Source organism: Dasypus novemcinctus, chromosome 14 (assembly GCF_030445035.2).
Source record: "Dasypus novemcinctus isolate mDasNov1 chromosome 14, mDasNov1.1.hap2, whole genome shotgun sequence".
In the NCBI taxonomy this organism is placed as follows: Eukaryota; Metazoa; Chordata; class Mammalia; order Cingulata; family Dasypodidae; genus Dasypus; species Dasypus novemcinctus.
In genome coordinates, this window is record NC_080686.1 from 28,110,576 (window position 1) to 28,135,018 (window position 24,443).

General features: G+C 37.1%; 1 protein-coding gene across 3 annotated transcripts in view; it reads right to left on the reverse strand.

Annotated features, from left to right (window-relative positions):
- The window catches only part of ARMC1 (armadillo repeat containing 1), a 56,382-nt gene that overhangs the window by 30,773 nt on the left and 1,166 nt on the right, over positions 1–24,443 (reverse strand). For all 3 annotated transcript variants that reach the window (XM_004482637.5, XM_004482638.5, XM_023585813.3), the window contains exons 2-3: positions 18,930–19,150; positions 5,305–5,396 (exon numbers count right to left, since the gene is read on the reverse strand). In XM_004482637.5, coding sequence (XP_004482694.1) covers positions 5,305–5,396; positions 18,930–19,112 — 275 coding nt within the window. In that variant the 5' untranslated portion in view covers positions 19,113–19,150. The remainder of the gene's footprint in view (positions 1–5,304; positions 5,397–18,929; positions 19,151–24,443) is intronic.

The window sequence follows — 24,443 nt, forward strand, 5'->3', positions numbered from 1 at the left end:
CGCCCAGCGCGAAAGAAAGTGCAGCCTGCCCAGGAATGGCGCCGCCCACACTTCCCGTGCCGCTGACGACAACAGAAGCGGACAAAGAAACAAGACGCAGCAAATAGACACCAAGAACAGACAACCAGGGGAGGGGGGGAAATTAAATAAATAAATAAATCTTAAAAAAAAAAAAAACTTCCAACAAAGAAAAGTCCAACTGGGCATAGACCCAGAAGAAGTAAAAGCAGTGACACAAACAGACATCTGCACACCGATGTTCACAGTGACATTATTCACAATTGCCAAAAGTTGGAAACAACCCAGGTGTCCATCAACAGATGAATGGATAAACAAACTGTGGTGTATCCACATGATGGAGCATTATGCAGCTGTAAGAAGAAGCGAAGTCATAAAGCATATGACAACAAGGATGAACTTGGAGGACATTATGTTGAGTGAAGAAAGCCAGACACAAAAGGAAAAATACTGTATGACTGCATTACTGTGAACCAAATATATTGTGTAATATATTTTAAGATTAGAAAAAAAAAATTTATACATATCCAGTACACTGAGAAATAGATGTTTTTATTCAACAGTGGTTTTTCTTAGTTTTTAATTGTTTGTATTTTCAATAATTAAGTATACAAAATAAAGTTAAAAAAAAGTCCAGGACCAGATGGCTTCACAGATGAATTCTAGCAAACATTTCAAGAATTAATACCAATCCTGTTTAAACACTTTCAAAAAACTGAAAAAGAGGGAAAATTATCCAACACATTTTATGATACCAACATCACCCTAATACCAAAGCCAGATAAAGACACTACAAGAAAAGAAAATTACAAACAAAACTCTCTAATGAACATAGAGGCAAAAATTCTCAAAAAATTACTTGCAAATAAATTCCAACAGCATATAAAAACAATTATACATTACAATCCAGTAGGTTTTATTTCTGGTATGCAAGGGTGGTTGGACATAAGAAAATCAATTAATGGAATATACCACATTAACAAATTGAAGGGAAAAAAACACGATCATCTTGGCTGATACAGAAAGGAAACAAAATGAGAACCATAGATCGAGCCCAGCTGCCCTTCAAATATCAAGACTATAGAAAAAGAATTTTACACATGAAAGAAATCAAGGAATACTGTACTTGTGAGCCCTTCTTGAGCAATGTACTAGTGGATGAATTATAACCAAGTGATGACTAGAGAAACTTCAGCAAAAGAATGGATAAGCAAATATATTTAATCGCAAATCTAAAACTAAAACAAGGGTGAAGAAAATGGAAAAACATATAAAGCTCTGACAAAGTAGGTAGTACAATGCAACTAAAAAAGAAGAAAGGAAAGCAGAATAAGCTCAATGACTGTTGAATAAATAACAAGTGGGAATCAAAAAATACCATTCAAAATGAACAAAAAAGGGAAGCAGATGTGGCTCAAGTGATAAGGCCCTCGCCTACCATACGGGAGGACCCAGGTTTGATCCCTGAGACCTCCTGGTGAAAAAGAGAAAGCATGCCTGAGTGGTCAGCCAAATGCCTATGTGAGTACCCACGTGGTAGGCCAAGTGCCCATGTGAGTGCCCACATGGTGAGCCAGTGCCCACAAAAGTGAGCAAGATAATGATGCAACAAAAGAAAGACAAAGGGGAGAGTCAAAGTGAAGGGCAGCAGAGACCAGGAACTGAGGTGATGCAATTGACAGGGAACCTCTCTCCACGTCAGAGGTCCCCAGGATCAAATCCGTCTGAATCCTAGAGGAGAAAGATGAGAAGACAAAAAGAGAAATAGATAGGAGATCACACAGTAAATGGACACAGACAGCAAAAAACAGCAGGGTGGTGGAGGGGGAAGGGAAAAATAAATCTTTAAAAAAAAATGAACAAGAAAGTAAAAAGTTAAATAAGGAACAGGTAACTTAAAACATTTAAAACTGTCTAAGTACAAAGGTAAACATATAACAATAAGAAAAATCATCCTAAATTATGAGAAACCATTTTAAAATAAAAATACACTGAGAGAGAAACACAGCAACTACGACATAACATACATGGGAAGTATAACAAATACATGAGTTAAGGTAAAATATCTGACATACTAATAAACATAAATGGACTTAACTCACCTATTAAAAGAAAAAGAGATTTTCAGTATGGCCCACAAAGCAAGACAAAGCTAAAACAAAGTGATGTGAAAATAAAGAGATGGGCAAAGATGGACCAGGCAAATGGAAACAATCAGAGCTGGGGATATCAAGCAAAGTAGAATTCAAACCCCTAATCCAGGCATTAAGCTTGACAAAGATAGTTTTTTAATCCAAAAAGATGCATTTCATAATGATTAATGAAGTTATTCACAATGAAGATACAAATATATATGTAACAAATAACAATGACACTATAAAGAGAGAGGAGTGATAAAGCAAATATATAAAACATTAAAATTTGGGGAGTCGGGAAGTGACTGTGGCTCAATCAGACGCGCTCCCATCTACCATATGGGAGGCCCTCGATTCGTGTCCTGGGGCCTCCTTGTGAAGACAGGCTGGCCTGCATGCTGCAGAGCGCCGCCCGGCCTGCAGAAGCCGCAGAGAACTGACTCAGCAAAGGTGACTGCAACAAAAGAAGGGATACAAGCAAGAACACAGAAGAGCCGGCAGTGAATGAACAGAGAGCAGACAGCAACCAAGCTGCAAGGGGAGGAGGGGAAAATAAATAAATACAGACACAGAAGAACGTACAGCAAAATGGACAGAGAGCAGATAGCACGTAAAAAGTCACAAGGGGGGAATTAAAAAAAATATTGGGGGAATCCAGGTATAGAACATACAGGGACTTTTTTTTTTTTTACCACATTTCTATAGGTCTGGTATCATTTCTACAAGAAGATTAAAAAGGTATATATACATTTTTAAATTTAAGTTTATAATTATTATTATTTTTTAGGAGGTACCAGGGATTGAACCCACGACCTCACACATGGGAAGCAGGCACTCACCACTGAGCTACATCCACTCCCTAATGAGAGTTGGTTTTTTCATTTGTTTGTTTTTAGGAAGTACCAGGGATCAAACTCAGGACCTCGTACATGGGACACACCACTTCTCCAACAAAGTTACAAGTACGTAGTCTCCCCATTATTTTATAAATGTATCTCTCACTCACAAACATATATAAAAACAACCTGAGTCAACTGAGTTAAGAAATTATCTTATAGGTTAAATCTATGATACCTCTAAAATAGGGGTTCTTAACAAGGGGTCCATGAGCTTGAATTGAAATTAAAAAAAAAACATTATCCTTGTGGGGACGTGTTGGTGCAGGTATGGTATATTTATTAAATAATATACAGTATAGTGTAGACTTAGTAAGGAGTCCCATGATTTTCACCTGACTGGCAAAGGGGTCCGTGAAACAAAAAAGGTTAAAATACCATGCTCTAAATTTTTAAAGTTCAAATTTGAAGAATATACTAATATGTCAATATTATTTTTAATCTAATTTTCTACATATTTTTAACTTCAAAAACCACACGTTAAAGGAATATATAATTTTAAGCTCGCTGAATGGTTAAAATAGCCATACAGAAGCATCTAGAGTAAACCTTTCACTGTTTTCAATAGAACTATCTATCAGTTAAATGATCAAAAAGTTAAATATGAGGTCGGGTATAACTCAGTGGTTTGAGCGCCTGTTTTCCATGTACGAGGTCCCAGATTCAACCTCAATACTGCCTTAAAAAAAAAAAAGCAAAAGTTAAATATATGCCATTAAAGCATACAAAGAAAAAGAACAATGCAACCTTATATTTTTGACAATATTTTAAGAATTGAAAAAGTATTTCTATGCATGTTATCCCACTGGATCTTCAGTCACGCTTTGAGAAAGGAAAGGCAAGTATTAACTCCAAATAAGGAAACCAACAGTCAAAGAGGTTATGTAAGCTCAACTCAGAACTAGAATCCATATTTTCACTTCAAGTGGACTTGCCCCAAACCATAAGCAATGATTAACACAACTGTAAGCAGTAAATATTTTCTATCCATCCCTAACTAAGCAACTGAATTGAAAAAAACCTTCAGTCTTTATCTTAGCATATCACTATTAAATACAAAAGCACCACACAGCACCACAGAACTATCCTATCAGGTAAGGTATGAGAAGAAATACTTTAGTAATCTCCAAAAATAAGATTAATAAAATTAAAAAGTATTTACCCAGAAGTCAAAAACACTAAGAAAAAAAACTTACTGCCGGAAGTCAATTTAGATGATTCTTCACTGAGAGAATTTAACTTATAATGTTTGGGAATTATAAAAGGACTTTTGTGATCACCCAAGTCAACAAAACTACAAGGTAAATTTAAAAATCCAATAAATTAAATGGTAACTTATAATTTTAAAGGTAGGTGTGTCTTATATCAGATCAAGAAATAAAGTAAAATACTAAGAGAACTCAAAAAACATAGACTAATTTGCTTTTAAACATAATAGAAATAGCAAAACACTTAATCTTCACCTTCTAGCCTTCTATAAGGAAATCAGCAAGCCCTCAAGAGGGAGCAAAATCAGCCATCCTCAGGAATGCTCAGAGGCAACATGGCTGGGAGACTTTAGATAATTAACTTAGCCTTTCTGTATTTTCCTTACCTATAAAACAAAGCTTGTTATCTATCAAACATGCCTCGAAAAGTTATAAATATTAAAATGAGACAATGGATATAAAGACCTTTATAAAATGAGGTAAGATGTCTGACAAACATAGCACAATTAAAAAACATCCATTTGTTAAAAATCAAATTAAATGGTTCTTAGAGCTCTAAGGCTTTAAGTCTAAATCTCAAAGATGCTCATAAAAATCTCACCAAAAGCCCTTTTCATTTCCATGATCTTAAAGAAGGTTCTTTAGAGGAAGACAGGATGAAGTTATAAGAATTTTATGCTACTGCTATAAAATTGCTTATTTTCAAGTGTGTTTAGTTATCTGTGTTGTTCTGCTAGCAAAGCAATTTACATGTACTTTACAAACTTGATACAATGCAGGAGTTTCTCTTTTTCTTAAAAAATATTTGAATAAAAAGTATTTATCAACATTTTAAATAAAATCTGAACAGTTTTATAAGGATATTTAGTATCAATGTTTAACAATAATCAGAACATTTATCATCCAAACATTTTTGGATATATCCTATAAGAACATGTCTTTATATTAAGATTAAAAATCTCAGTAAAATTATACACAAAATCAGTCAACATTTAATGAGAAGATCTATTTTCTACTGCATTAGAAGATTCTATATACTGTACTTACTTTTGTATAACATTCTGCAAGCTTAACATCATACCCAGTTCTCCTTTCATTTTTTCTCTGTTAGCACGACATTCTGCCAAATAACGAAGAGCCTACAACAGAAACAATAGGTTAATTCACATGTCCAGACTATTCTTCCATTCTTGAACCACTGTTATTTGGAACAAATGAACTAAAAAAATAACACATTTGCTTTATTTATTTTTAAAAAGCAACAACAAAAGGAAAAAGTAGAACTAGAAGGAGGTAGGAAAGAGAAGAAGGGAGAGGGAAAGAGGAAAAAGAAAAGTTTTGTTTTTAGAATCAATGGGTTTTCAAGCGTTTAGAAACTCTACTTTAAATGTGAATATCAGAGCAGTCCCCTAGGAGAGAAAAGATCCTTTGAGCTGCAATAGTTGGATCTGCTCTTTGAAGTTAAGATTCTTAACTTGCCTGCAAGGTCAAAAGTAGGTTGTCCTGATTATATTTTCATCAATTCACCTTGACAATGTAGGATACAAGGAAATAAATCCCCTGTGTAACTTAATTTCAAAAAGTAATCCCAGTAGCCATTCATCATTTCCCTAGATACTTTTATACATTAACTAAAACAAACTGCTAATAGGTCAAAACCTACAACCACCTTTATGGTATGAACTGATTCTAGTTTCATCACAATCCACTTTTAAAATATCTTCTGTAAAAAAAAAAAAAAAGATGTACTACCTATCTCACAAATTTTCTATTTTGTAGGCTAAACTTTTTTTATTTTTTATTTCTCTCCCCTTTCCCGCCCCCCCCCCCCCCCCGAGTTGTCTGCTCTCTGTGTCCATTTGCTGTGTGTTCTTCTGTGACCGCTTCTATCCTTATCCGCGGCACCAGGAATCTGTGTCTTTTCGTTGCGTCACCTTGCTGCGTCAGCTCTCCGTGTGTGCTGCATCACTCCTGGACAGGCTGCACTTTTTTTGTGCTGAGCAGCTTTCCTTACAGGGCACACTCCTTGCACATGGGGCTCCCCTATGTGGGGGACTCCCCTGCATGGCACAGCACTCCTTACACACATCAGCACTGCGCATGGGCCAGCTCATCACACAGGTCAGGAGGCCCTGGGTTTGAATCCTGGACCTCCTATGTGGTAGGTGAATGCTCTATCTGTTGAGCCAAATCCGCTTCCCTAAACTAACTTTTACAGGCTGTTTTTCTGTAATATATTTCTGCAATATTAAATATACATTTTTTTCTTCAGATGCTGCTTCTTCAGAGAGCACATTTAGTTGTTCCCCCTCCATACTTCATTACTGTTGTCCTCTACATATCTTCTAATCACTCTTATCATTCACCGAAGACTTTGGTGCCTGACCCTAATAACCCTGAAGACTACACCAAAACTCTGCCTTCTCAGTCCAAAGACCTTCACATTTCCACTGGTCCTCTACATTTCATTTCCAATGTGCCCCGTCATTCTCTAAAATGGTGCCATATATGGTATCTCAAATTCAAAGACCTCTCTCTAACTATATCCTTCTATCCTTCCATCCTCTCTACTGTTATTCCTCCTACCATGACTTCTACTTCAGTCCATAAAAAATTAACTGCTATGAGAACTGCCCTCCCTCCTAAAAAACTAATAAAAAGAGCAACTTAAATCAATGGACGTAACAGTGTTTTTTAGATACTGTTAAAGAGGCAGCATAGAACCGCAATGCCTGAGAGAAGGGAAAGCCTTACACATGATTGTCCCACATTACTGCCTTGGAAGCCGTTCCAGGATGCAGCACAGGCAGGGCGAACCCAAATAGCAACCAGCAGAGATCAGAGTTGGGGAGGCTGAGGTGGCTAGAATTTACAGAGCAGAATAACAGACAGGAGAAAGCTGCATAGTGAAGAAGCTTTGGAGATCTACAAAGAGTGCTCCTGGATCTGGATCTTTGGCTGAATACCAATCTCTACGTGCCCAGGGTAAAATGCTACAGGACTAGGGAATTAAAAACACCAGAAAGTAGACATATTTCTGGAGTTCCTGTAGGGCTGGGAATAGTTTGTGATTCCATCAGCTGAAGGCGAAGAATGGGGCATCAAGGAGAATCTTCAGATGCCTATCACATTAGTAGTGGTGACAGAATAGAAAAACCACTGTTCTACACTAAAAAAGTATAAAATCAAGTCTCAAAAGGATCAAACAGATCCCAAGCAACTTAACTGAATCCCAGGACAAAGCTCAAGAATATTTACAAGAGGGAAGTCGATCTGGCTCAACTGATAGGGGATCTGCCTAAAAATATGGGAGGCCCTGGATTCAAACCCAGGGCCTCCTGCCCCATGTGGTGAGCTGGCCTACATGCAGTGCTGATGTGCACAAGGAGTGTCGTGCCATGCAGGAGTGTCCCCAGCACAGGGGAGCCCCACACGCAAGGAGTGTTGCCCCGCAAGGAGAGCATCCCACGCAAAAAGAGAGCAGCCTGCCCAGGAGTGGTGCCACACACATGGAGAGCTGACGCAGCAAGATGACACAACAAAAAGAGACAGATTCCCAGTGCCACTGATTCCCAGTGCCACTGACAAGAATGCAAGTGGGCACAGAAGAACACGCAGCAAATGGACACAGAGAGCAGACAATGGGGAGGGAGAGAGGAGAGAGAAATAAATAAAAAATAAATCTTAAAAGAAAAAAGAAGAATATTTACAGGAAAACTAAAACTCTAGCACCACAAACATAAAATTTGTAATGTCCATCATCCAATTAAAAATTACCAAGTATGTAAAGAAGAAAATATGACCAAAAACTAAGAAAGAAAAAAAAAATCAATAGAAACAGATCCAAATATGACAAAGATGAAATTATAAATATGTTCCATATGGTTTAAGAATGTGTACAAAAACATAAACATGGCAAGGAGAGAAATGGAAAACATTAAAAAGACCTAAATGAACTTTCAGAGGACAAAAATACAATTATCTGAAATGGAAAAAAACACTGATGAAATTAATAACAGAGAAAGAACTACAGAAAAAAAAAAGTTCAGCAAACTTTAAAATGTAGCAATAGAAACTATGCAAAATGAGGCACAGGGCAGGGAAAGTAAGACTTGAATAAAAGAATTTGTGCAACAGTGACCTGTGGGACAACATTAAGTATCTAATATACATGTAATTACAATCTCAAGAGAAGAGAGACAGGAGACAGAAAAAACAAAACAAACCTGTGAAGAATAATGGATGACAATTTTCCAAATTTTATGAAAACTATAAACTCAAAGATGCAAGAATTTCAACAAATTCCAAGCAAAACAAAACAAACAAAACACAAAAAAAGCTTTCTATACAAAGAACATTATAAACATTTACTAAAAACCAGTGATAAAGAGAAAATTTTGGGAAGCTAATGTGGCTCAAGCAACCAGGCTCCCATCTACCATATGGGAGATGCAGGATTCAATTCCTGGGGCCTCCTGATGAAGGTAAGTTGGTCCACATGGAGTGCTGGCCCACATGCAAGCTGGCCAAGCAGAGTGCTGACCTGCACAGGAGTGCTGGCCCAAGCGGAGAGTTGGCACAATAAGATAGCACAACAAAAAGAGACACAGAGGAGAGACAATAAAAGAGACACAGCAGACCAGGGAGATGAGGTGGTGTTGCAAGAGACTGAGCACTTCTCCCACTCCAGAAGGTCCTGGGACCAGTTCCTGGTGCTGCCTAAAGAAAAGACAAGCAGACACAGAAGAATGCACAGCAAAAGGACATAAAGAGCAGACAATGGGCGGGGGGGGGAGGAGTCGGTGGTGAGATAAATTAAAAAAAAATTTTTTTTAATGAGAAAATCTTAATAGCAACCAGGAAAAAAAATTTAGTATAGAGGAACAAAGATAAGAATTAGAGTAATCTTATTAGAAATCACACAAATCAGAAGACAGAGGACACCATCTTTTGAAGTACTACAGGAAAAAAACAAAAAACAAAACTGTAAATAAACGACCTAAATTCTAAACCCAGAGAGGATGTCTTTCCAAACTGAAGGTGAAACACTTTTCAGACAAATGCTGAGAGAATTAATCACCATCAAAACTGCAGTATAAGAAATATTAAGGGAAGTACCTCAAACAGAAAAATGACACCGGTAGAAAATTAAATGTATATTAAGGAATAAAAAACATCAGAAATGATAAATATGGATAAATATGATTTTTTATTTTTAAAATTTTACCACCTTTGAAAGATAATTGACAGTTTAAAGCAGAAAAAAAGTGCTGTGGGATTTTTTCACATATGTAGAAGTAAAATGTCTGATAAAAACAGCCTAAGAAAGAGAGGAGGAAAAGGAAATAACTGGTATGATTCTTACATGTTAAGTATATGATTTATCTGAAGTTAGATTGCAATTAAGGTAAAGATGCATATTGTAAAACCTACAGCAATCATCAAAAAAAAAATTAAAAACAAAGAGGTACAGCTTATAAGTCAACAGATGAAATGGAATTTGGAAACACCACATCTGTTCTTCAAACTTATCTGGCACTCCCATTCCTCTACTTTCTCAGAAGTTCAGAATCTTCCCTTCATTAGGTCAGAATCTTCCCTTCCTATTCAGGCTAGCAATTCATTATTTCATCCACTGCCCAAATCCTAAATTCCCTTGTGCAGTTTTTCTGTCCAATTTAGCCAGTCAAGTTTCAGCCCTGGACAAATCCAACTATTCAGCCTCTCAGGGTCTGAAGAGGGGAGAAAAAGGAGTTTCATAATCAATCGGTATTACCAAATTCATCAATCTCTCAACACTGCTGAGCAAAACTCACCTTTCTCCTCAGTAATCTTTCCCATTTTCTATAACCATAAGACATTTTTCCACAAACCTCTCCCACTCTAGCAGCCCCCTGACTTCTGAATTTAAACATGCTCAAGTTCACTCTGGTAAAAAAAAAAGAAAGAAAGAAAGAAAAGCCCTCTCTCTTTCAACCCCAAGTCCCTGCCAAATAAGTGGCTCACTCCCTCTTCTCATCCTTACTGCAATTCTTACTGAAATAGGACTCAAACTAGGAGCCATGCAATGTCCTATGTGTTGCTACTCTTCACTCTTTTATCAATGTCTGTTTTGCCTGCTGAACTTAATTCTATGGGGAAAAATAGGAAATCTGTATTATATGATTTTTTTTAAAGGAAAAGCACATAGATTTTCCTATATAAACCTGTGAAATTAAACTAAATGGACTATTTATCATTGGTCCTTCAATACTGGACAATGAGTTTAAATCTTCTATTTAATACTTTTAAACTTTTTCGTTATGAAAATAGTTTAAAAGTAGAGAAAATGCATGGTGAATCCCCATGTGTTCATCAACCAGCTTCAATAATTATCAACCATTTGTCCATCTTGTTTCACTTACTTCCCCTACTCATCACCACACTGGAGTAATTTTAGCAAATCTCAGAGAATATATCATTTCATCTGCAAATACTTAAATACATCCCTAAAAAGTTAGACATTTCCCATTAATTAGTTTAATGGCAATACTATTCTAATGTATCACCCAAAAAAGTAATAATGATTCTTTAATATTCCTATCAGGAAGTGGATGTGGCTCAAGCTATTGGGCTTCTGCCTACGACATGGGAGGTGGCGGGTTCAGTTCCTGGTGCCTCCTGGAGAAAGCAAGCTGGCCTGATGGGCAGGCACAGCAAGCTGATGCAGCAAGATGCAGCAACAAAGAGGAAAGACAATGAGAGACACAACAAACCAGGGAGCTAAGGTGCCTCTCTCCCACACGGGAGGCCCCAGGTTCGGTTCCCAGTGCCTCCTAAAGAGAAGATGTGCAGACACAGAGAGTAAACAAACAGAGAGAGCAAAGAGTGACTGCAAAACAGTGGGGGTGGGGGATTGAGGGAATAAATAAAATAAATTTTAAAATATACATATATCACTACTGTCTGGTCCATATTCATTTCTAGCTATATAAAAAGTATGTCTTAGGTCAGCTTTAGCTCTAGCAGTTACTTCCACCAACCCTTATATGGGGTTCTAGACTGGCAGGCAGTTTCTGACCCTGAAGAAAAAAGAATTAAAAAATTTAAAAATGCAATGTTTATGGTTGATATATTCAACACAGGATCCAAATCAGGCCCACATATTACATTTGGCTGATAACTTCCGTAAGTCTCTTTTAATCTGTAACAGTTACTGCTGTCCCCCTCCTTCACCCTTTCTTTTAAATGCCATTTACTGTTGAAGAAACCAGGTTTTGTCCTAGAGAAATAATCACATTCTGATTTTGGCTGATTGCCTCATTTTAATCTTCAACATGTTTCTCTAGCCCCCATATTTCTAATAACATGGTAGTTCCTTCAGCATTAATAGGTATAATTTTTCTAAACAATCATCAATTATTTGATTTCTCTAATACAGTTTACAAAGAAAAAGTACTTTATTCTTTCCTTCAAACTACCGATTTTCAGGAAAAATAAATGAGCACCCTACCAATCTACAGAGGTGTACTGAAGATTTTATTTTTTAAATATCAATGTAATGGATTTGGTTTTTTTTGATGTGTTTCGATCTATTACATCCATTTTTGATGCTCAAATTGTCCCATCTTTGGCTAACAGGAACTCAAATATCTGCTGGAATTTTTGACAAGACTCAATTAGTCTTTGATAGCCCCTGCTGTCTAGCATTAAAAGCTGTTCCAGGTTCAATCTGTATGTTTCCTGCCACAACCTGGAATCCACTATTTCTCCAAATAACCCTGATTCTTTTTAAATGGGAGACAGAATATAGAGATTGTAATAGGTGCTAAGGCTGTTCTCCACTATTAAGGCATTTGGTTCTAGGACTTTATCAAATGCACAGAGCTAGCACATGTGTTTTCAAAAAAGGAAAATAAACCATGAGTTCATCCTGATATTGCCAATTCAAATTAACTTACATACTTATTTGTCTTATACTATTACATATAAAATGCAAAATTTCAAAGTAATATCAACAGTAGTCTTACTTACAATAAGATTATTGAATGCAATTAAAGATTTCTGTGCCTTTCTTTTTTTCTTTTGGATATACCTCACTAGGAATGTTTTAAAGTCAATTGAAATAATGCTTCTGGTGCAGATAAGATACTAACTTGATTTACTGTTGGGTTTGTTTTTGATATGTAGGGATTGCTTTATCTTTTTAATTTAATTTTCTAACCATCTAATTTTCGTTCAATTCTAAATCAGCAAATTTTTTATACTGAGAATGAAATACAAGAAAAAACTGGATATGTAGAAGTATGACACACCACCCCAGACCAAAAAGGAAAAAGAAAAAATATCAATCCCATTCAGCACAGGGATAAGCAAGCAGATACACAACCCCCTTCAAAACTTCCAATCCTTTTTAACTAATGATTGTTTGAGATAAAAAGCTCAATTAAAATACAGGAAGTAGATGTAGCTCAAATGACTGAGCTCCCACCTACCACATGGGAGGGCCCAGGTTCGATTACTGGGGCCTCCTGGAGAAGGCAAGCTGTGCGACAGGCAGGCGTGGGGAACTGACGCAACAAGATGATGCTACAAAGAGACACAAAGAGGAAAGACAATGAAAAACACAACAAACCAGGGAGCTGAAGTGGCTCAAATGATTGCGCACTTCTTCCCCACATAGGAGGTCCCAGGTTCAGTTTCCCGTGCCTCCTTAAGAAAAGACGAGCATGGGAAGCGGACTTGGCCCAGCAGTTAGGGCGTCCGTCTACCACATGGGAGGTCCACGGTTCAAACCCCAGGCCTCCTTGACCCGTGTGGAGCTGGCCCATGCGCAGTGCTGATGCGCGCAAGGAGTGCCCTGCCATGCAGGGGTGTCCCCCGCATAGGGGAGCCCTACGCGCAAGGAGTGTGCCCCATAAGGAAAGCCACCCAATGCAAAAGAAAGTGCAGCCAGCCCAGGAATGGCGCCGCATACACGGAGAGCTGACGCAACAAGATGATGCACCAAAAAGAAACACAGATTCCCAGTGCCGCTGACACAGAAGAACACACAGCAAATGGACACAGAGAGCAGACAACTGGGGGGGGGGTAGGGGTAGGGAGAGAAATAAATAAATCTTTAAAAAAAAAAAAAAGGAAAGACGAGCAGACGGTGAGCACAAACAAGGGGGGGAAATGTGTGGATAAATAAATCTTACAAAAAATGATAAAAATAATGCATACCATTCCAGATTTAATCTGGAGAGGATCCCTTGAGTTAATATATCTGCCATATATTTTTAAATAGGAAAAATCAGAAAAGCAATGCCTTCTGCTTCTTTCACTCAATTTCTCATGGTTTTCTTTCTTCAAATTTTAAGAGAAATGTTCACTTTCTCAAAAAGAATTCTGAATTGCTTTTAGAGCATAATCTCTCCCTCAGCCTGCATTACTCTTATCACAAGGCAGGCACAGAAAACCAAGCTACAGTTGACATCATAACAGCATAGATAACCAATTTTATTTCAGTTTTAACTTTTTGCTAATTTTTTTTTAATAATGGTGAAGCCAAAACCTCTTTTGTAGAGCAAAATAATGCTCACCATTCACAGGTAATAATAACAGTGATGAAGGGAGAGGAGGAGATGACAAAAAAGGAGGAGGAACAAAGGGAGAAGGAAGAAGAAAATGGAGAATAATTATCGTTTAGAGCTCATTTTGCACCATTCTTCAAAAGGTGAAAATCAGTTTATTATACAGGAAAGCAAATTTGGCTCAACAGATAGGGCATCTGCCTAACACATGGGACGTCCAAGGTTCAAAGCCAGGACTTCCTGACCCGTGTGATGAGCTGGCCCACGAACAGTGCTGATGTATGCAAGGAGTGCCTTGCCACACAGGGGTGTCCCCCGCACAAGGAGTGCACCCCATAAGGAGAGCTGCCCCGCACAAAAAAAGTGCAGCCTGCCCAGGAATGGTGCCATACACACCGAGAGCTGATGTAGCAAGATGACGCAACAAAATGAGACACAGATCCCGGGTGCTGCTGACACAAACAGCCACAGAATGACATACAGCGAATGGACACAGAGAGCAGACAACTGGGGGGGAGGGAGGAAGGGGAGAGAAATAAATAATAAATCTTTAAAAAGAAAAAATTTATTATACAATTCTCAGGATATTTTAACCACAGCATCCTCACTGAAATTTCTTTTGACAAAAAAAAAAAATTCATCTGTGAATTCCCTCTCCATTAAAGGAGTAAGGAGAACAACTTCTGGAGTATAAAGTGTCAAGAACTAAGAGACAGCTCTATCAGTTTCCATAGCCAAATTATATACTTCTTAAATCCCAGTAGCATCATTAAAACATATACTAAATATATGACAGTCTAGAAAGATTTCAGACGGCTTTTTCAGAAGATTATAACTTCTACTGAGGCACCATTGCCCCCAAAATGAATCCTATTTCAACAAAAACAATATCCTGAAATTTGAAGTTATTACACTAACTGTTCACAAGACTAGCCTGCAGCTGAAACGGCCAATTCCATTTTCCTGAGTTACTGGTAAGCAGTCTGGAATCAAGGGCCAATAACATCACTCTGATGTAAAAGGGAATCAAAGTGAAGAATGTAGATATGTGAGTATGCTAGAGATGCTAATAACCCCCTTCCCATTTTCATTTTTTATGAGACTGTCCACACCATCTCCTCAGCGTGCTCAGCCCTGCTAAGATAGCAGCAGCTACCTGACTCTGTCCCCATTTGGGGCCAGCTAACAGGACCAGATTTACTTTCCTAGAATTGGAACTGGGAACTCAAAAATACTGGTTAGGGAGCTGGGTTGCTAGATCTGTAAGGACACATTAATGAGAGGTTTAGGGCAGTTATCTAGGAGCAGCCAACACAGGTGAGCAGAGTAACAGGTGGCAGAGAAGACAGAAGCAGAAACAAGCAATTATATCCAAGAAGACAAAGATCCACTCGCACAGATCCGGTTTGCTTTCTTGTCATTAGTTTTAGTCCTGTCCATCTTGCTCTTAAGGGTCTATATCTTTGATTTTTTACAATAACTTTCCCTACCCCTCGCCTTAAGGTAATAAGAGATCCTTATAACAAATAATTCCTGAGTCAGGGAAAAGCAGAATAAAATTTAAAGGCCAAAACATAGAAGGAAAAGGAGGTGTGATATAGGGGCATTTTCAGGACTTGAGGTTGTCCTGAATATACTGCGGGGACAGAAGCAGGACATTATATATCCTGCCATTCCTCACTGAACAAACTGGGAGAGAGTGTAAACTAAAATGTAAACTATAATCCATGCTGTGTTTACTCCAAAATGTATTCATCGCTTGCAATGAATGTACTACACTAATGAAAGAAGTTGTTGATGGGGGAAAAGTGGGGGAGGGGGGGTATGGGGATTGGGGCACATAGGAATCTCCTATATATATTTTTTTTAACATTTATTTTATTTATTTATTTCCCCATTGCCACTTTCTTGCTTTCTGCTCTCTGTGTCCATTCGCTGCGCATTCTTCTGTGTCTGCTTGTCTCCCTTTGTAGCGTCATCTTGCTGCGCCAGCTCTCCACAGGCACAGGCCAGTTTGCCTTCAGAAGGAGGCCCTGGGAGGGAAGTGGATGTGGCTCAACCGACAGAACGTCTGCCTACCATATAGGAGGTCCAGAGATTGAACCCAGGGTATCCTGGCCCATGTGGTGAGTGGGCCCACGTACAGTGCTGCCACGCAAGGAGTGCCAGGCCACATAGGGGTGTCCCCCACGTAGGGGAGCCCCACGCGCAAGAAGCATGCCCCACAAGGAGAGCTGCCCCACGCGAAAAAGCGCAGCCTGCCCAGTAGTGGTGCCGCACACTCGGAGAGCTGACACAGCAAGATGATGCAACAAAAAGAGACACAGATTCCCAGTGCCGCCAAGAATGCAAGCAGACACAGAAGAACACAGAGCAAATGGACACAAGAGAGCAGAGAACGGTGGGGGGAGGAAGGGAGAGAAATAAATCTTTAAAAAAAAAAAAAGGAAGAGGCCCTGGAAAGCAAACGCAGGGCCTCCCATATGGTAGACAGGAGCCCAATCGGTTGAGCCACATTCACTTCCCTCCAATATTTTTTAATGTAACATTTTGTGTGATCTATGTATCTTTTAAAAATAAATAAAAAATACATTTTTTAAAAAGGGAAAAAAAAGTCAAAAGGCAAAGGAAATGGTTAAGTCATTTTTGTATCAATTCAGTAGAATGTTACACAGCTATTAAAAATGAATAAATTTTAAGGAGCAACATAGAAAATGTCAAGAACAAGTCAAAAAAAAAAAGCAGATTGGAATTTTCTGCAGTATTATTTAATGGATCAGGAGCAGAAGTGAGGAAGACAACCTAACTGGAAAGAACCCTTAAATGATTTTGTTGACTGGGTGTGATATAGGAAAAAAGGTGGCAGGAAAGAATGAAAGCAAAGGATTAGTAATGGTGAAAAGGACCCTTTTAAAGGTTACAAAGACATTCTAATTACATAACCAGTTCACAAATGATCATCATATTACCAACCACTTTCATTTAATTTATGATACTCAATTTCATACTAATTTTTAAATTAAGACTGAAATAATAAAGAACTACCATAAAAACCACTGCCTTTTATTAAGTTTTCCAACCTATTTCTTACATCACTGCTACAAATACTGGCTCCTAAATACCACTATTTATTTCTCTCTGAAATGAAGCAAATTGTGATTACAATGAAAAGGTATTTTCAATCTAGGATAATTAACTTATCTGATTATTCTTTAAACAAAATTACTAAACCAACTAGACATTTTGGATTCCACAGACCAAACTTTACCTCCAGGCACCAGCTCTTTGAAATTATTCCTCTTTTCTTTCTTCCCTGTGTATTTGTCTCCTTTCTTCCCCTTTCATTATCTATTCTTCCCATGTTATAGTAAAACAAGTGCCATGCTCATCAGCTGATGAATGGATAAAAAGAATTTAGTATATCCATAAAATGGAATATTATTTGGCTATGAACTGACATGGAAGAAACTTCAATGCATATTGCTAAGTGAAAGAAGCCCATCTGTGGAAAATGGATGTGGCTCAACGAATTGGGCTCCCATCTACTATATGGGAGGTCCAGGGTTCGATGCCCAGGGCCTCCTGGTGAGGGCAGGCTGGCCCACATGGCGAGCTTGCCCATGTGGAATACTGGCCCACACTGGAATGCCACCCCGTGCAGGAGTGCCAGCCAATGTGGAGAGCTGGTGTGGTAAGATGACACAACAAGAGACACGGAAAGAAAATAAGAAGACATAGCAGAATGGGGAGTTGAGGTGGTGCAAAAGAGTAATCACCTCTCTCCCACTCCAGAAGGTCCCAGGATCGGTTTCCAGAGCCACCTAATTAGAATACAAGCAGACACAGAATAACACACAGCAAATGGACACAGAGAGCAGACAACAGGGGGAATGGGGGGGGGGGGGGGGGAAGGAATAAATAAAATAAATCTTTAAAAAAAAAAAGAAAGAAGCCAGTCTGAAAAGGATACATACTGTATGATTTCAACTATTTGACATTCTGGTAAAGGCAAAACTACAAAGGATAGTGTAAAGAGCAGTGTTTGCCAAGGTCTGGGGGGGTGGGTAGTAGGGATGAAGAGGTGGAACAGCAGACATTTTAGGGCAGTGAAACTACTTTGTATGATACTATATGAGTGGATACATGACATTATGCATTTGCAAAAACCCACAGAACTGTACCACACAGAGTGAACCCTAATGTGAACTATGGATTTTAGTAAATAATAATGTATCAATACTGGTTCATCAATTTTAACAAACAAACCACATCATATAAAATGTTATTAATAGGAAATACTGTGAGGGGAAGAAGGTATATGGAAACTCTACTTTCTACATGATTTTTCTGTAAAACTAAAACTGTTTTAAAAAATAAAGTTTATTTTTAAAAAAGTATAAAGTACTGGTACATGCTGCAACATGGATTAATCATGAAAACATTATGCTAAGTGAAAGAAACCATTTGCAAAAAACCATGTATTATAATTCCACTGATATAAAATGTCCAGAATAGGGAAAATCTAGAAAGACAATGTGGATTAGTGGTTGCTTAGGGTATATACATGGGGGCAAATTCAGGAGATTGGGGAGAGATAGCAAAAAAGTACAGGATTTCTTTTTGAGGTGATGGAAATATTCCTTTTTTTTTAATTTAGAAAATAAAGTTTTATTTAATGCCCAATTCACATATCAAAAATGTTCTAAAATTGCTTATGGTGATGGGTGCACAATTCTGAATACACTAAAAAACCACTGAATCAAACAATTAAAATAGGTCAATTATATAGTATGTGAATTGTATCTCAGTAAAGCTGTTACCAAAAAAAGTTGCCTTCTTTGAGTGTCTATCTGTACTGATATGATCCAATCCTCAAGATTCTTGTTAAAAGAAGAAAGTAAATTGCAGAACACACAGTGCATGTAGTATGCTACCACTTATGTAAAAGGACTCTACGGCTACACATATACATGTACACATATAGGAAGGAGACTTACTACTATATTTGCTCATATAATCTCAATGAGTTTTTTTTACCATGTTACCTAACACTTTTTCAAGTTCTCCTTAATGGCAAAAATAAAAACACTGAGACTGAAATTACTAAAGATAACTTACAAGTAAAGCCGAGTGGACAACGGGGGGATTGGGATGGTCCATAAATAAAATAAGGCCAGGCAGACATCCCTGATCCTGAACAATGGCTCTTCTGTTTAATGGGTCTGCAGCTAGATCACGAAGCTGGTTAACTACCGATAGAGCATCAGGTTCTTCATTCATGGTGGAGGAAGAAGAATTCATCTTCTATGCCATAGGCTTGAATAAAATCTTCTTAAATTCTGTAGAAATAGTTTGAAAAATTACTTTTAGGCTGCTCCGATATATTTGGGCCTTTATTAAGTAAACAGAATTACAACATATTTAGAAAGAAACAGGAATTTAAATCACACAAAAACTTAATAGCTAATTCCAAAATTTAAATAAAGTAAAATTAACATTAGAAGCTGAAGAAATCAAGTTATGTGTGCACAATGATTATTTTTTGTTTAGTTTTTTTCCCGTCTGTTTTTATGTGCACAGTGTTTAAAGAACATGTATGTTATCCTCAATATTCCAATAAATTGCTTTTTAGCAAGATAGATTTTAACACTGAAGTCATAATAAATACGATATTCAACAGTTTAAGCTTGTAATCATCAGTATACTTCTCAAACTGTAGCACTGCCAATGCTTTTATTTCCTCTGCAGAACATTTCTACAGCAGCCAAGACAAGTATTTCAGGAAAAAGTATCTAGCTGACAAGTTTTCTTCTTATATATTAGCAAAAAATCAGCACGCAGGGTCTACAAAAGGTAAAATCTCCTAGAAAAACAGTGCCTCAAAGAATCCTGTAACCAAAGAAGCCAAGAAAAGTGTCTTGCCCCTGTGTCTAAGGCCAGTGGAGTTTGGGAGATCACAGTAAAGCACAATCTGTCTCTAAGCATGCCATATTCTGCTGCCTAAAAGAGAATCAAGAATATAAAGATTGAAATACAATTTGTTACAATTCAGTCTAATCCTTTATTTGGCAAATAGGAAGTATTTAACAGAGAAGTTGAATAATTGCTCCCAGGTCACAAGCCACTTAGTGTAGAACTGGGCTAAAACCTTATTTACTATTTCCTAGTAGTCAAGTCACTCCATTTTCTACACAGTCCTTTAAATTCATCATATAATTTTCCTATAAAAGTAAACATAATATTTCTGAAAATGTAACATAACACACAAAAGCCAAAGAAATAGAGCATCAAGCAATAATCTTCAAAAATGCAAGAAGTTAAAAATAGTAACTTTGATTAACCAAGTTACACAGTATATTTCCTTATTAGAAAGACTATAAAGGAGTAAATACTTTCCACCAATTAGTGAGTAAGTTTAGTGCAATTTCAATAAAAAAATTCCAACTGACATGAGGGGAGACAAAATTATTCTATTAACTCCAAAAAGACTATTAAAGTTGGTTTTTTTGGGGGGGAGGGGCAGTAATAAAGCAGAATAAGTCTTATGATGCTTTGAAATATATATACAAAGCCATAAAGATTAAAGCAGTAGTATTGGTTGGGGAAATAGGGAGAGAGAAAAATACTTTTCCCAGGAAAACTATTTCATTTACTCAATTTAAGAAAGAAGGCTCCTCAATCAGACCCAAGTTCTACCATTGGTAACTTTGTAATTTCAGGCAAATCATTTAAGTGTCTGTCTTTACCTTTTTCATCTGCAAATGTGATTAATATAGCAGTTATTAAATACTTTACTGTCCAGAGTAAATGACAATAGAAGTAAAAGGCTTAGACTATGGTCTGGCATACAGTAAGACCTCAATGAATAGTAGCTACATAGTGTCAAAAATGAATGAAATGCTCCCAGTCCACCATCTTGGCATCTGTGGAGGCCTGCTGGGGAGAGGACTTGTAAAATAGCAAATATATTTGGAAGGTTGTGGTCCAAAGCCACTTTCACTGTCTATAAGCAGGGGCTCCAGAATCAGAGAGAACATACAACTCTTCTTAAAATTGAAGGCATCTAGGAAGCAATGTGGCTCAATTGACTGGACTCCAACCTACCACATGGGAGGTCCATGGTTTGGTTCCCAGTGCCTCCTAAAGAAGACAGCAAGCTGGCACAATGGGCAGGCTAGCAAGCTGACACAAGATGATGCAACCAGAGACACAAGAAGAAGAAAAACATAATGAGACACACAATAAAGCAGGGAGCAGAGGTGGCTTAAGCAATTAGGTGCCTCTCTCCCACAATGGAGGTCCTGGGTTCCCTCCTAAAGAAACAAAGAAGATAAACAAACATAGCAAGTGCAAGCAATGATCGGGGTGGGGAGAGATAGACAAACAAAAATAAAGCCTTAAAAAAAAAATTGAAGGTGTTTATGCCGTGATGAAACTGAATTCTACTTGGGCAAGATATGTGCTTATGTGTACAAAGCAAAAAGCAACAGTGACTCCTGGCAGCAAACCTAACAAAACCAGAGTAATTTGGGGAAAGGTAACTTGTACCCATGGAAATAGTGGCATGATTATGCTAAATTCTGAAGCAACCTTCTAACTAAGGCACTGGACACTGAATTGGCACGGTAACACTCAAGGATTTAAAATTATTGAAAAGTAAATAAATAAAATTGTGGATTTTTCTCTTGTAAAAAAAAAAAGAATGAAGCGAATATACAAAATGCACACTATAGATAATTAGTGGTAATAGTCTAATGATGTTATCTCATAATCTGTAGCAAATGTTCCACAACAATATAATGTGTTGCTAGAGGGGTGTGGTATGAGAATTCTGCACATCTGCATGATTAAGTTCACAACTTCCCTAATAAAAATATACATTAAAAAAAAAGAATGAAATGCTTCTGGAATATCTTCCTAGCAATTTTTTTTTAAGAAACACTATAGGTTTACAGAACAATCATGTGTAAAATATAAGATTCCTGTATACCACCCTATTATTAACACCTTGCATTGGTATGGTACATTTGTTACAACTGATGAAAGCACATTTTTATAACTGTATTAACTATGGTCTATGGTTTAACTTAGGGTTCACTGTGTAGTGCAGTTCCATGGATTAAAAAATTTTTTTTCCAGTACCATACATACAACCTAACATTTTCCCCCTTTAACTATATTCAGATATATATTTCAGTGATGTTAATTATATTTACAATGTTGTGCTACCATCCCTACCATCCATAACCAAAACATTTCCATCATTCCAAATAGCCTGAATTTCCTATTCCCCATCTCCACCCCATCCCCTGGTAACCTGTATTCTATATACTAACTCTGAGTTTACTTATTCCAATAATTGCATATCATACGTGAGATTCATAGCAATTTTGTACTACTAAGGAACTTTAACTCATATGACATGGCAAAAAAACACATTTGTATTACAGATAAAACACATTGTTATTTAAATTTTAAAAATATGCAGTAAATGCAAAAAAAAGGTTTTAACAGGTTAGTATTTGGCAGATAATTTTTCAAAATGGAAATACGGTCATTTCTGTTGCAACTTTTTAAAAAGTCAGAATAAAAGAAAAAGCAAGAATGAATATGCAGACAGAGGTAAGATTAAATGGGTTTGGGTGTACCTGCCTCTTAGTACCTCTACTTTTAGTGTTCTAAATACCTATTTACAAACCAGTTTACCCATGAGCTTTATGTGCTGTCTTTAGCACAAATCCTGTCCAAAACACAACCTGCAGAACCAATTACTGGTTCAAAGGTCCAACAGCCAAGGCACAGTTATGAACTAAATACTCTGGGTAAGGGCCTTTGTATACAATACTGGCCTTGGAACTGGAGAGCTCTGTTCTCTTCCAAGGAGTCCTTAGATAATTATTCACTCTTTCTTACTAAAACAGAGTCTTCCAGTTCCTATGAGATCAACAAAAATCAAAATAGTTTAAACTTCCTATCTTCAAAGCCACTAATAAGGAGAGGATCCAAATTAGGACATGCTTAGGAAAAAGTCTGGAATACCAGAAGGCATCAAAGAGTCTAACATAACAAGCAGAGAGAGAAGCAGAGATCAAACACTGCATTTCCCATGGTACTTAAATCAAACCAAGAAAGGTACAACCTGTGATTTAACTCCAAAATTAGATGCATTTTCTGTAAAACTTCGAGAACTCACTGTTTAAAATGTTCTTGACAATCAAGTTACTGTGGCATCCCTTTCTAACTAGCGCATTGCCTGAATCTTCTTAAAAGATCAGTATTTCTGGGGCATGCAGAGTTCACATAGGAGATTTTAAAAGAAGATTGCAACAGCTGTGAAAATGCAAACAGGTAAGCAAAATGTAGGACTTTATCCCCATTCTATGTACTAGATATGTTTTGTGTTTTGGGGTTTATGCTATCAATCTCATGCCGTCAAACGGCCTAGTAGAAAAATGTTAGCCTTCAACAGGCTAGAAAAAATTGTTTTAAAATGATATATTTCAAGATTCATTCTATTCTACCCTCTCTCCTGTTCCTGAATTTGGCAGATTTCAAAATAGTTTTTGAGTAATCTGAAATATACTAATCTGAACAATTTTATCAGCCAATGTAGTATAAGTAAAAAAAAAAACCTCTCTTCTCCTACCTTCTTTTTCTGCAATTAGCACTGCATTAGGGTTAAGAGAAAATAAATTTGTTTTCTAGTTGAGTTTTTCATCTAATGCCCACAAATATGGATCTAGCTAGCTTATATCAAAATCAGTTGGGATTATTGTTAAAATGCAGATTTCTAGGTTCTACTGCAGTTCTAAACAAAAATCTTTGGGAGTAGGACCCAGTGCTTTTTAGCTTAATAAACACACCATGTGATTTCTGCTACAACTAGCAGGCACTGAAACTTCATGTTAGTATATAAACGCCTATCCTTTTTAACATGGTTATGAATATCTGATTATAACCTCGAATGTTAAAACTCGACAAAAAAAACTTTCTTCAATTACTGAGCAACATGAAATGTGAAGCTGGGACTAGGTTTTGGTGTTATTATCAGATAACCAAATTAATCAACTGGAAAAAATACTAGCAATAACTAATCTACACATTCTAAAGAAACTGATTGGAAGTTCTTGATCAATGGAACAAAACTGCGGGAGAAAATTAGAGGGGGGATTAGTCTGTACCTATAGCATTGTTACATATTGTGCATGAATATACAGAAGGTTCTTGAAATTTTAATTATCTGTCAGCAGTAACATTTAACTATGTCTCAGCTTGCTTTTTATTTTGAAAACTCACTACTTGATTTCTTACAAGATAGTTTTAAATGACTTTTTAAATACAGCTATTTAAAGGTTTGGGGCTGCTAAGCTAAAATTGCCAATATAGGCATATTTAATAATAGTAATAAAAACAATTCATAGCCTCACTAGCAAATGAAAAAACTGCAAAAAACTTTCTCCTTGTGAATCTACCTGCCAATCTTCAGAACACACGTGGATATACGGTATACCTTTCTATTCTCTTTTGTTTCCTTCAATTTGGAAAAACAAATCATTACAATACAATGAATGCTCCTCAAACTTTAACAAGCATTTATATCATCTCAAGGTGCTTGATGAATAGCAAATTCTG